This window comes from Rhinolophus sinicus, chromosome 12, assembly GCF_057876585.1.
Source record: "Rhinolophus sinicus isolate RSI-liver-muscle chromosome 12, RSI-T2T, whole genome shotgun sequence".
Taxonomy (NCBI): Eukaryota; Metazoa; Chordata; class Mammalia; order Chiroptera; family Rhinolophidae; genus Rhinolophus; species Rhinolophus sinicus.
The window spans coordinates 44,926,229-44,938,839 of NC_142512.1; the positions used below are offsets into that span (position 1 = coordinate 44,926,229).

Genomic DNA, 12,611 nt, shown 5'->3' on the forward strand with positions numbered 1-12,611 from the left:
ATACATATATATACACTAAATGTCATTTCTTTTGACATATGAAGAAACTAGAAGCTACGTAATTTTCCCATAGTCCCAAAGCTAGTAAGACATTGAGGAGGGATTCATAGACAGGTTTGTCTGGCCCCAAAGCTTCTTCTATTCCATCTGACATTCTGCCTCATGCTGTCAGTACAGGAGACAAGGCATTGGTACAACCTGGGTAGAAGAAAGGCAGCTGCCTTAGGCCCCCCAAAGGAGTTAGCCCCAGGCCAAGCCACTCACTCTTAGTCTAAAATTAAAGAAATGCAGTTCTTAAGACTTACACTGGACAAACTTGCCAACTACGTGAATAATTTCCCAGCCCCATCACCCCCATATAGAGAATAGTAAAGACTCTCCAAGTTTATTTCCTCATCCATGAAATGGGGTTAATAGTAATGCCTCCCTCGAAAGTAGTTATATTAAATGAGATAATGGATGCACGTAATCATTGTCCTTCTGAAAAAACAAACAAACCCAAATCCTCAAAATTTGGAGGCAGACAGGTGGCTCAATTGGTTAGAGCGGGAGCCTGGGCAACGGGGCTGCGGGTTCAATTCCCACACGGGCCAGCGAGCTGTGCCCTCCACAATTAGAATGAAGTCAATGATCTGCCACTCATCTCCCAGGTGGCCAGATGGCTCACGTTGGTTGGAGTGTGTCCCCTCAACCACAAGGTCGCCAGGTTCTACTCCCGCAAGGGGTGGTGGGCTGCACTCCCTGCAACTAACAACAGCAACTGGACCTGGAGCTGAGTTGTACCCTCCACAACTAACACTGAAAGGACAACAACTTGACTTGGAAAAAGTCCTGGAAGTGCACACTGTTCCCCAATAAAGTCCTTTTCCCTTCCCCCAATAAATCTTTAAAAAAATATTTTTTTCCCCCACTGCACCAAGGAACTCAGTCCAGGGCTCACAATCAGCCCAAGGACAGAGGGGGAGCCAAGAGCACAACCGGATGCCCATGAGAATGGCCCAATTTGGGCTCAGGGAAAATGTTCTGAGAAACGACCCTGGGACCCTCGGAAGGCGTCTGACATAAAGCTGCGGAAAGGGGTCTCGAGGTGAGGATGCCACAGAGGAGGCTTTACTTGTCCACCCCCATTTTTATGGCTCATTGGCCCGTCCTGGGCGGGGGGGGGGGGGGGGGGGAGCAAGAGCACAGACACATTTGGTAGGAAGTGAGAAAGGAAATTCTAGTTTGCTCAAGCGTGTGACTTGTATACGGAGGGCGGAGCACAGAAAGGGCGCTTCAGATATTGGCTGAGTCCTGTCAACTCCATCTCCCAGCTCACACAGGTAGAGCTGAGAGCGGGTAAGATTCTGAGCCGGTGATGAACCGAAGTCCAACAACAAACAAACCCCACCGCACCACACCGGAAGGCAGGGGAGCGCACAGCCCACTCCCCCCCTCCCCCGCGAAGTGGCCGCACCACAAATGACCAAGCACAGGGGAGGACAACCCCTTGTTTTCCCTATAGAGACATTACTTGCCACAACAACCCCTTTCCTTACGTTTTTCACTTTGCTTTACTTAGTTGCGATTAACTTAAGTCAAATATGCGCTTTCTGCCAAGCACAGTCCAGGATTCCCTACCCTCATCTTCCCTGCGCACCCCTCTTTCCGCTTTAGCTTCCGACCCGCCCCACTTGTCTCAGCCAACCCTCGCTAAGCCTCTGCGTTGACGTCACGAGTTTCTGGGTAGATCAGGAAACTTCCGACCAGGAGCGTCCTCGCGCGCCCCCGCTTGGCGCCGCCAAACGGTCTGAGCGCGTGGCGGTACCTGAGAACGCAGCCGGCGAGGCGGCGGAGCGGGCGGATAGGCTGAGCGACCTTAGGAGTGGCGGGAGCAACGAGGAGCGACCCTCAGTGAGGATTTAGGTTTTGTTTTGTTTGCATAGGATCATGCCGGTGTTTCCTCTTGGTTTTCCTGTCGAATCTATGGAGATCTGGCCTCATGGTGGACTTCGCCGCCTCACGCTTTAGAGGGCCCGAAGCCCTGAGGCGCACTCATTGAAGTATTTTTTTTTCACATTTTTTAAAATGTTTTAAACACCATCTGCCTTTAAAAGCCTCATGGCCTGTTGGGCTGAGAGCGTGAGAGCCACGTTGTGGACACGCTTAGTGAGGAAACGTTTTCCGAGCAAGAACTGGTCTTACACTTTGAATCCAAACGGTGGACACAGGTCGTCTTACAAATATTTGTCAGTATTTTATCTAGTTCGTTCACTCGTTGATTCCTTCCTTCCTTCGTTAATTCATTCAAAGTTGTTGAACACCTAAAACCGTTCTGGGTGCTTGGGATCCATCCGTGAAAAAACCAAAGGGCCCCGCCCTCATGGGCTGACAGGGAGGGAGGCAGACAGTAGTAACAGGCCCGGGAAGTAAATGAGAGTGTGGTGGAGGGAGAAGCGCGTGCTATGGGCGTAGAAAGCAGTAGCATCGATTAAGGGTGTGCTGTGGTGCAGAGGGGCACCCAGGGTTGAAAAGAAGGTGGTCATGGCTGGCCTCATTGCAAAGCTACATGGAACTGGGTGAAGGAGTATTCGGGGAGGAGGAGGCGAATTCCAGGCAGAGGGAAGAGATAGTGCAAAGGCTGGATGTGACTCAGGTGTGTCTAAGAAACTGCAAGACGCCCTGGAATATAAATGGATGGTGAGAATCCCAGACTTGGAAAGGAAGTCAAGGTCATGCTACACGGCCATCTCAGTGTTTGTGGCCCTCCCCTCCCTGTCGACCCGAGGCTCCCTGCAACCCTTTAGTGGCTGGAGCACAGGTCTAGAAATTCAGACAGTGTACACCTTATATTTGGGATATTATCTACAGAGTAAGCAAAAGGAATTTGTTTTCTATAAGGGTTGCTGCTGTCTTTTTTCCTTAAGAAAATGGATATAAAATTTCATGTTTTAGTACCTGATCATAACATGCCACGTGAAAACAAGGATGAAATATTAGAGCTGTGGGAAAATGGGGTTGGGGGGAACACATGAAATAACAGAGAACAAAGTATGTGTCAGTACATAAGTACGAAAACAAAATGGACCCCGCCCTCGAATTTTTGTATCTGTTTGTGGGGCATGGACATATACTAGTGGCAACCACAAGGGAAAACCCACTAGCTAGGCTTATAGTGATCAGAGGTGGGAAGTCTTTTCTTAGCTAAGGCTCTAGGAGCAGAACATAATCTATGAGATTAATTCACAGCAAGATCAGGCTTTGCAGAGAAAGGTAACATCAGCAAGCTCAGGAGAGAGGAATAAAATAGAAAGAGCTCGTAGCTTAACCTCTATTCCGAATTGTTTGTGACACTGTGGCCCCATCAATGCACACATAGTCTGGACTCATTGACTATAAAGAAGCAGTGGAGTACTAAGCATTGCTCGGCAGTCAGGATGCCTGGGTCTGAATTCTGGCTTTACCTCTTAATTAGTTGTGTGATTTGGGGTAAGTTACTTTACCTCTCTTGGGCTCCATCTCCTCATCTGTAAATGTAGGAATAATCATTGGATTGCGGTGAGATAAACTAAAGCACTCAGCCCAGTGCCTGGAACATAGTATATGTTTACTAAATGTTAGAAATTATTAGACAGATGTGATTGAGAAAGTGTCATTGAAATGAGATATATATCAGTAGTGAGTGCCTAGCTTGGAGTAGGTGTTATGAAGAGAGCAGTTTATCTCAAGGAATTCAAAAGTTAATTGGGATTCTACAATGGATGAGTTAATGTGACTGATATTTTTTAAAATACTGTACAGCTAAATGAGTGTTATACATGCCCTTAAAACAGTGGGAAGGCCATTTTCCTTCACCCTTTCCATGCCACTTTCAAAATAATATTAGATATGAACAATTGATATTTTCTAAATCTTATGTAAAATGTGAAAAAAATACTTCAAACACTGCTATTTTTATTGATCTGTAACATACATTTTTAAAACCAATATGTTTAACTATGCGAACACAGCCTCTAGCCCCCATTTCCAACCAGACTGAGACCCCCCTAAACATCTGGATAGAAATTCTAATATACATAGTTTCAGAAATTACGCTTGGCATAAAGTGAGGTAGAGATACTGTGATTAAGTGAGGGATTGTGAATTGGACAGGGTTAATCAAGAAACCTTTCTTAGAAGATGTTAGCTTGAATGAGGTTTTGAAACAAAAATCTTGGTATGGATTGGTGGAGAAAGGAGAAGTGGACACTTTAGATTTAACTTAGCCAAAGTTATAGTCCAAAGGTTGCTTGGTGAACATGGAGGCACATCTGAAAGAGATGGATTATTTTGAGGGTTATTTCATAGAGGTCTTGAAGACAGAGGCCTGATGAAACACTTCTCCCTTATATCAGAGGATAGGACTCTAATGACCACATTTTCTAGAGTCAGGGTCACTGTCCACTGGACAGTGCTAGATAAACACTGCCAAATATCATTTCTCTAGACCTCGTTTTTCATGTTTCCATGCTAACAGCTTTCTTCTATTGACTCAGCTAGAGGCAAACATGTAAATAGATACCTGTTTCCCCGAAAATAAGATGTAGCCGGACAATCAGCTCTAATGCGTCTTTTGGAGCAAAAATTAATACAAGACTCGGTCTTATTTTACTATAAGACCTGGTTTTATATAATATAATATAACATAATATAATATAACATAACATAATATAATATAAAATATAATACCAGGTCTTATATTAATTTTTGCTCCAAAAGACACATTAGAGCTGATTGTCCGGCTACGTCTTATTTTCAGGGAAACACGGCAAGTGCAATACAAGCTTGTACAGGAGTCTCAATCTAATATCCCCTATTATTTTCCTGTGTCTTTTTGACAGGACTTTCACTTAATTTAATATCTCCTACTATTTTCCTTTGTCTTTTTGCTATACACATAAAGCAAAGTGAAATAAACAGAAGCAAGAAGTTATTTGGGTACCGCCCACAGCACTGACACTGCTCAATTTCTCCAGACTTTGTGAGAGGTTTCAGGAAAGGGGCTGACTTTTAACAATATCAAAGAAAGAATTTTCTATATATTTTTGTCACTTTCTCCAGCATTTTTGTCTCCTTTCTTTCTCTCTAGCTTTTGGCCCTTCTCATAATGATGAAAATGCTCCTGTTTGGTGTCTGGGCCCTGCTGGCTTTGATCCTTTGCCCAGGTGAGTCTATTTGGGAAAGTTTCTTTAGTCAGTATGTGCCAGGGTACAGGTGGCTGGGCAATGAGGAAGGGGAAAGAAGTCCTGAGTAGGGTGACACTTTCGTATTCACTCATCTGGACCCTTGGGAGGACTTCCTATTTCTTGGATCACTAGGACGCAGAATCTAGGTGTCTCTGGCCATATTGGGATAGCCCAAATAAGGGACAGGATAATAGACCATCAGAGAAAACTCTCCTTAAGAAATATATATACCTTCTCTGCTTGGCTCTCTGCTGCCCAGGACTGTCCTTTTGCTGCTCTTGAGAATATTTTTTACTTCTTTGTTGCCACCCTTTGTGTCACAAATTGGATTTTAATAGAACAGAGCCCATAGCTCAGAGGAGTGAGTTCTCTAAATGCAAGAAAGGAACTGGAGCCTTGGTGGGTAACATTGCGACAAGAGTGTGCATTCCCAGAGGGGACGGCTATTTGGGAGATGAAGGAGATGGTGGACTTGGAGTAGGTAAAGGGGACCTACAGGGAAGCTTTCCTGAGACTGTGCTCCTTACCTACATCGAGCATCTCAAATCTACCTGAGAAAGATGTCTCTCTCACTGCACCTGAGAAGATTTCCCTAACAGACTAAACTCTTAAGTATCTAAAAACATCTGTTAACTTACCACCAAAGCAAAATGGAAGTCGCACTTTGTGAAGAGGTGAAAAGTTCCATGGGAATTGAGTAACCCTGAGAGTCACTTTTAGATTAGTGGTTCTCGTAATTTAGTATGCATAAGGGTCATCAGGAGGGCTTGTTTTGTTCACTTGGATATTTCCAGGTCCCACCTTCACAAGTTCTTAATCATTCAGTCTGAAGTGGAGCTAGAATTTGCAGCTGTACAAGCATTCCAGGTGGTTCTGGTGACAGTACTCCTTGGGCCATAATTTGAGAGAAACACTGCTTTGAAGTACAAGTAACAAAACTCTTTTTCTTAGGGGTCTACCATGAGGGCCCTCAGCAGCCAATCCTAGGAGTTTCCAAGATTTCTGGAAGTTTAAGAAGGGAATGAATGGTTTCCTAGGAATAACGTTTAGCAATTCCATAGTTTCCACAGTGACACTAATGGAGAAATCAGATCCCAAGAAAGGTGGTGAATGGAGGGAATGGTGATGGAATCAGAGTTCTAACTTGTTCATCAGGGTATTTTTTCTTGTCTACTCCCCTGTACCTTTTCATTCAGGGTAGGTTTCCTAGTCTCTAACCTATAACTAGATAAATAGGCTCTGTATTTTGTTTGCGTCTTGTGGTCCTCACCAGAGTCTCTGGCATATGTGGTTGATCATTTCAGGAGCCACAGAAGAGCTCTTTGAGGTTTCTGTTTGGCCAGATCAGGCCCTGGTAAAGTTTGGACAGTCCCTAATGGTCAACTGCAGCACTACCTGTCCAGACCCAGGACCTAGTGGGATTGAGACTTTCTTAAAGAAAACCCAGGTGGGCAAAGGGCCTCGGTGGAAGCAGTTTCTCCTGGAGGATATCACAGAGAGTTCCATCCTGCAGTGCTTCTTCTCTTGCGCCGGGATCCAGAAGGACACAAGCCTGGGCATCACCATGTATCGTGAGTGGGGCTGAGGGTTGGGGAGGAAGAGAAGAACTGGGGAACATGACTAGGTCTCATTTAGGGAAAAATTAGAGACTTCTTTTAGGGGAGAGAATTAGGGCCCTTAATGAAGATTATTATTTTTCCATCATACTATAGGAATTCTAAAGCCAATTGTTTTTATTTCCCTTTGGTGTAGGCTTTTAAATTAGGAGTGTACCATTGAGGGCATCGAGGCATCTGTGCTTGAGAATATGTTCAAATACAGGAGGCATATGCTAATAATGTTGACTTATAAATGATCAAAAAACATGTAAAATTAGTGCTGAATTTTTGCCACAAATTCTTAGAATAAATAGTGGATGGAGAAAGGAGGGTCTTTGTAGGCTGGAGTAGTTGAAGAAGTTTTCGTGGAAGAGGAGGCTCTTGAGCTTCACCCCTGCAGAATGGGCAGGATTTGAAGTCATGGGGATGGGCGGGAAGAGTCTTTCAGATGGGCAAATAGCATTGGCAAAGGTAGGCTTTAAGAATAAGTGTGATCCCTGTGGGGGTAAGAATGTGGTTAACTAGGATATAGTTTTGTGTGATGCTAAAGAGCTCCTCAGAAGCTGCTCACACCTCCTTTAAGAGATAACAGTGCTCCAGAATGGCAGCAACAGTCAAAGCAAGGGACCTCCCCTCAGCAGTCACATTTCTTGGCTATGGCTTTAGCCACCTTTGATGGGCAGAAGAAGAACCAGAAGGCTAACTTGTCCCATCTAGGACAGAGGTGGCAGAAGGCTGACACTGTTGATCAGATGGTTTAAGTCACCTTCTATCACAGGCTTCCTGTCCTATCCCATTTCTTTCTGGAGAGGTGCAGAGGCTTCTCTCTTCAAACCCGCCTTTTTGTCTTAAAGAGCCACCAGAGCAGGTGACCCTGGAGCTGCAGCCTGCATGGGTGGCCATGGATGAAGTCTTTACAGTGAAGTGCTATGTGCCCCGTGTAGCACCCCTGGAGAACCTCACCCTTACCCTCCTCCAGGGTAACCAAGAACTACATAGAAAGAACTTTATGAGCCTGGCTGAGGCCTCCCAAAGAGCCGAGGTCACCATCAGGGTCAAAGCGCAAAGGGAGGACGACAGGTGCAATTTCTCCTGCCGTGCAGAGCTGGACTTGAGTTCACGTGGAGGCGAGCTCTTTCACTCCAGTTCAGCCATCAAGGTGCTCCGGAGCTTTGGTGAGTCAGAACTCAGGTATGGAAGCAAACCTGAGGCTCATTTTCCTCATTTTACCTTGGCCTTCAAGACTGAGGTCCCACAGGGTTTGGGATGAGAGTGTGAGGAAAACTGAGCTCCACCTCTTGGGCTTTAAACTCACCCTGGGGCACAGAGAGCTTTTTGCCCCACTCCCTTCCTACATTGTGGGGTCCTACACAACATGATTTATCATAGCTTTTCTCCTTTTTTTCCTTTTCCTCATTTCTTGGCAGAATTCTCTCAGCGCCCGCAAATCCAGGTCCCTCCACTTTTGGAGGTTGGGATGGCAGAGACTGTGAGCTGTGAGGTGGCTAGGGTGTTCCCAGCCAAAGAGGTAATGTTCCACATGTTCCTGGGAGACCAGGAGCTGAGCCCCTTTCTCTTCTGGGAAGAAGACACAGCATGGGCCAACGCTACTGTTCGGGCCATGGAGACTGGGGACCAGGAGCTGTCCTGCCTCGTATCTCTGGGTCCGATGGAACAGAAAACAAGAGAACCAGTGCATGTCTACAGTGAGTTACCAGCCTCTTCCCTTCCCCATGAGGGTTCTCTGCCATTGAAAACTCCCACAGTACAGCCTTGGGGATATGACTGCAAACATCCCTGCTACCTTTACTAGGCACACTCTCCAGTGAACAGTAGTCCTCAGCTTGCTCTGATAAGTGCAGGCAGGTTGGAGACACGCATTGACACAGTAGTTCTCTCCAGCCTTCACCCTGTTTCCCTAGGCCATCCTACTTAGACAGCGAATGTGGATCCTTGAACTTGTTTCTAGAAACAATTATTGGAGCTGAGGAAGAAATCTATAAGGTGAAAAGACATCTTGCTACCCTTGCTGCAGAAACAGCCAAGTGAGGGCATACTGCATTTGTTGTAGGAGAAGCTCTCAAATTTCCAAACCACCTCGTTGCTGCTGCCATTCCGCACAGAAGCAGTCATGGTATCCATAGTCTTTCCCCTGGTGCCTGCTCACCCAGGGGATGCCAGTAGCAAGAGCACAGGAGTGCCTGCCAGTTTGAGAAATATGTTTGCTTCTCCTTTTCCTTTCCTTATAGGCTTCCCTCCACCAATCCTGGAGATCGAAGAATTATACCCATTTGCAGGGACAGACATTAATGTGACCTGCACAGGGCATGTGTTAACATCACCCAGCCCTACTCTTTGGCTTCAGGGAGTCCCAGACCTCCCTGCCCCTGGGGAGCCTGCCTGGCTTTTACTTACCACCAGGGAGGAAGATGATGGTCGAAATTTCTCCTGTGAGGCTTCTTTGGAGGTTCAGGGTCAGCGGTTCATCAAAACCACTACGATCCAGCTCCATGTCTTATGTGAGTATAGGCCTGATCTTTCCTGTCAAAACAAATTATTAGTCTCCCATTTCTAGAGGTCTTGGCCAGCAGCTTTATTATTAGAGTTGCCACATTTTTCTCATTAAAATAAAGTCAAGAGAAAAAGTAAAATTAAAGCTCTCCAAGCTTACCTTACACCCAGCAAAGTGAGTGGGAAGAAACATTAAGGGAAACTGGGAACAGAAAAGAGAAAGTGGTTAAAGTGATCAGGCAATATTAGTTGAGGGCCAATGGCTGAGAACATAGGAAGTGATAGTTGAAGTTTATGCTGAGGGAGGAAATTTCCACATAAAAATGTATATTTTCAAAAGTAGAAAAATCCCCATCTCTGGGTTCACCACTACCCCTGTCCTCACTCCCTGAGAAGCAAAGATGGGAAGCAGGGGCCCCAGAGCGACCCCTGATAGAGCGGCCTGGATGATTTAGTCAGAATCCAGTAAAATGCCCTATGCTACATCCCAGACAGACTCCATGCTCCTAGGGAAGGGAGGAGAGAAGTGGCTCAAAGCAGGGGACTGATGATCCTCCCCGGGAAAGCTGCTGGATGGAGGGGACACAGCATTTGGATTAGGGGAGGGAGAGGTGAACATGACAGTGAGGAGGGGATGTGGCACCCTGAGCTCTGTCCCTTCCGAACTCGAACTCGCTTCCAGATAAGCCACGGTTAGAGGAATCTGGTTGCCCTGGCAACCAGACCTGGGTGGAAGGGACGGAGCAGATGCTTGCCTGCATCCCAAAGGGAAACCCTACTCCATCGTTGGTGTGTACCTGGAATGGAGTGATCTTCGACCTTGAAGTACCACAGAAGGCCACCCAGAACCACACTGGAATCTACTGCTGCACAGCCACTAACCAGCTGGGCTCTGTCAGCAAAGACATTACTCTCATTGTTCAAGGTGACTGTGCCTCACTTGCTGCCAGGCCCAGGACGGAAATCCCCCAGGGGTTTGGGATTCTTCTCCCAACATGGAAAGAAGAAAGATTTCAGTGGGCTGGGGAGGGTGAGACTGAGAAGTGGGCTTGGGGGCTGCGGTGGGGTGATTTTCTTGCCCTAGAACCCTCCCAATGCTCTGTCTTCTGTACTTGGGCAGGACTGGATGAAGGAAACAGCTCCACCATCTTCATCATCATCATTGTGGCCTTGGGAGTGGGTGTAATCACCATAGCACTATATTGGAACTATCGGCCCTGCAAGCTAGAGAGGAGGAAATTGCCCTCTAGGCAGAAAGAGAAGGACAAAGAGGAGGAAAGCCAGTTTGCTGTTGGACAAGCCGAAAAATGGAACGCACACGGTTGTTAAATAGAGATGGCTATTTGGTTGGAGGTGCCCTCTACTACTGGGGTTCACTTCAGGGAGTAAAGGGGTAGCAGGGAAAGGAAGAGACATTATCCTTTATGTTGTGCAGTCCCATAAAATAAGTGTTTCAGGCCCCCTCTGTCCCTTGTATCCAATCCATCCACAAGCTGTACTCCGAGTTCTCTCTAGTCACTAGGAATTTCAGTCTCAGTGTTTAGCTAGAGAAGGCCTCTTCTCCTGGCTCTACGCTTCATCAATCGACTGTTAGATTAAAAAAATAAGACGCTGCCCTTGCCTCATCATCCCCATTACCACTGCCCTTTGCTCCCAAACATCAGACTGAAGAGAGAAATGTCTCAGAAATGCAGCTCATTTCTCATGGTTTCCTCGTGACTAGGTGGGAACCAATTTCTTAGTCCAGAGACAGGACTTTGAAGAGAGTGAGTACCAAACAAAAGGGACAGGAATCGGAACCCTGTTTCTGTCTACCCATTTCCCTGCTCCCCTAATCTGGGGGTCTGGAATGCCTGCTCCCAGACCCAAGCTTGATGACATCATTGAGAGTTAGTGGCTGGTTAGATTTCAACTTACCATCTAGTGTGTGCGTTGGAGGAGAATAAAAAGCATAAGAAATTTCACATTGGGTCAGACAGGCAGCTTACCTAGCCCACTGTTCTGCCCTTGAAGTGGAAGTTAGAGTTCTTCCATGAAATTGGCCTCATAGGTTAAGGGCTCCAAACATCTCCCTGAATTCCTTCTCATAATCCATTATAATCATCTCTGAGTTCACATTCGACATATTAGTTGTTTTGTTTTTACCTATACAGGCTCTTATGGTAGAGTTCCAATGTTTATTCTTCCTTTCCATAAATAAATATGTATTCTCATATATCTGCAAACTTATTTAAGCTTCAGGAGGATTCCTCCTGTGACAATGTTCACTGCGTGATTTCATGATTCAGCTTCCCTTTCTGTTCTTTGGAAAGAGAAGATATGAGGAATCAAAAGCAGATCTTTTCTCCCAAATCAGTCACATATGGGTTACTGAAATGGTGGATATGGTAAAAATAAAAGCGATTTTATAATTTCTCAAAGTATTCCTCATCTTTGTCTTTGTTGAAAGCTTGTATTAAGCCACATGGTTGCACTTTGAATACAATTTCTAAGAAAAGAATGTCAAGTTGGTAGCGTAAACAACCAGCCTGGGGCAGGTGGTACATTAGCTCAGGCCAGCAGCCTGTTGGACGTGCCCTCAAAACTACAGTCCAGACTTCCAGATAAAGAGAGGTCCACAGAATTCCAAACTGCAGACACTCGCTAGAACACAGCATCAGGCATCAAGGGAAAAAATTTCTCCTTCCCAGAACTTCCCTGAGTCAGGATTATGGATTAGGTATAAAAATAACCCTTTGGTTTCAACACACACAAGGCAGTGGGGAGAGAGTCAATGGTGGACAAAACACAGTCCCTGCCTCCTACAAGCTTGCAGTCTACGAGGGAAGCTAGAGCAAGTCAACAGGAAATTACAGTTGCCCCTTAACTCCTCTGAGTGGGAAAGCACAGGTTGGTGTGAGAATGCCTAACTCAGGATCAAGAAAGGCTTCCTGGAAGGAGACTGGAAATAACATTGTTTCATTTTGCAAAAAACGCATCCCCCCAAAATAACCTTTCCAGCCTCAAATTTTCCACTAAATATAGTAGCCACTGCTGTCTCATTGTATAATATAAATTGCTTTTCTGAATTAAGCACTTGGAGAAATAAATTAGGAAGCCGATTTAAGAGAGAAGAGTACAGAGCAGTCTGATCCAGTTACCTCCAGTCATTTCCGTGTCTTAGGATCAGCAGCCGCAGGTCTGGAATTAGTGTGCAAACCCCACTTCGGGGCCCCGTGCCCTGAAGCACAGTGAATCCTAAACAGGAGGGAGGATGGGTGTCATTAGGACTTCCTGGTTCCACCATGGAGAGCCTGGA

General features: G+C 45.9%; 1 protein-coding gene and 1 long non-coding RNA gene across 3 annotated transcripts; one reads left to right on the forward strand and one right to left on the reverse strand.

The window, feature by feature from the left end:
- Positions 1 to 1,631: 1,631 nt before the first annotated feature.
- LOC109448004 (intercellular adhesion molecule 5) lies at positions 1,632 to 11,841 on the forward strand. Of its 2 annotated transcripts, XM_088802321.1 has the most exons (8): positions 1,635 to 1,893; positions 5,108 to 5,183; positions 6,509 to 6,775; positions 7,657 to 7,977; positions 8,230 to 8,508; positions 9,052 to 9,321; positions 9,996 to 10,238; positions 10,434 to 11,839. In XM_088802321.1, the coding sequence occupies exons 2-8, from the start codon at positions 5,126 to 5,128 to the stop codon at positions 10,640 to 10,642; spliced, it is 1,647 nt and encodes a 548-aa protein (XP_088658447.1). In that variant the 5' UTR covers positions 1,635 to 1,893; positions 5,108 to 5,125; the 3' UTR covers positions 10,643 to 11,839. The 2 variants fall into 2 exon arrangements, with proteins under 2 accessions (XP_088658446.1, XP_088658447.1); XM_088802320.1 differs by having other exon boundaries at positions 1,632 to 1,893; positions 9,996 to 11,841.
- LOC141568910 (uncharacterized) lies at positions 7,971 to 12,611 on the reverse strand. Its single transcript, XR_012492211.2, has 3 exons — positions 12,454 to 12,611; positions 9,218 to 9,343; positions 7,971 to 8,462 (listed from the first exon to the last, which is right to left on the reverse strand). It is a non-coding gene; the product is annotated as an uncharacterized LOC141568910 (long non-coding RNA).

Excerpts from the sequence above, each read along its gene's own strand:
- LOC109448004 (XM_088802320.1), top strand. The coding sequence starts at position 5,126 with ATGATGAAAATGCTCCTGTTTGGTGTCTGGGCCCTGCTGGCTTTGATC. Across the intron at positions 5,184-6,508 it reads GGCTTTGATCCTTTGCCCAG|GAGCCACAGAAGAGCTCTTT; the intron begins GTGAGTCTATTT and ends TGATCATTTCAG. Across the intron at positions 8,509-9,051 it reads AGAACCAGTGCATGTCTACA|GCTTCCCTCCACCAATCCTG; the intron begins GTGAGTTACCAG and ends CTTTCCTTATAG.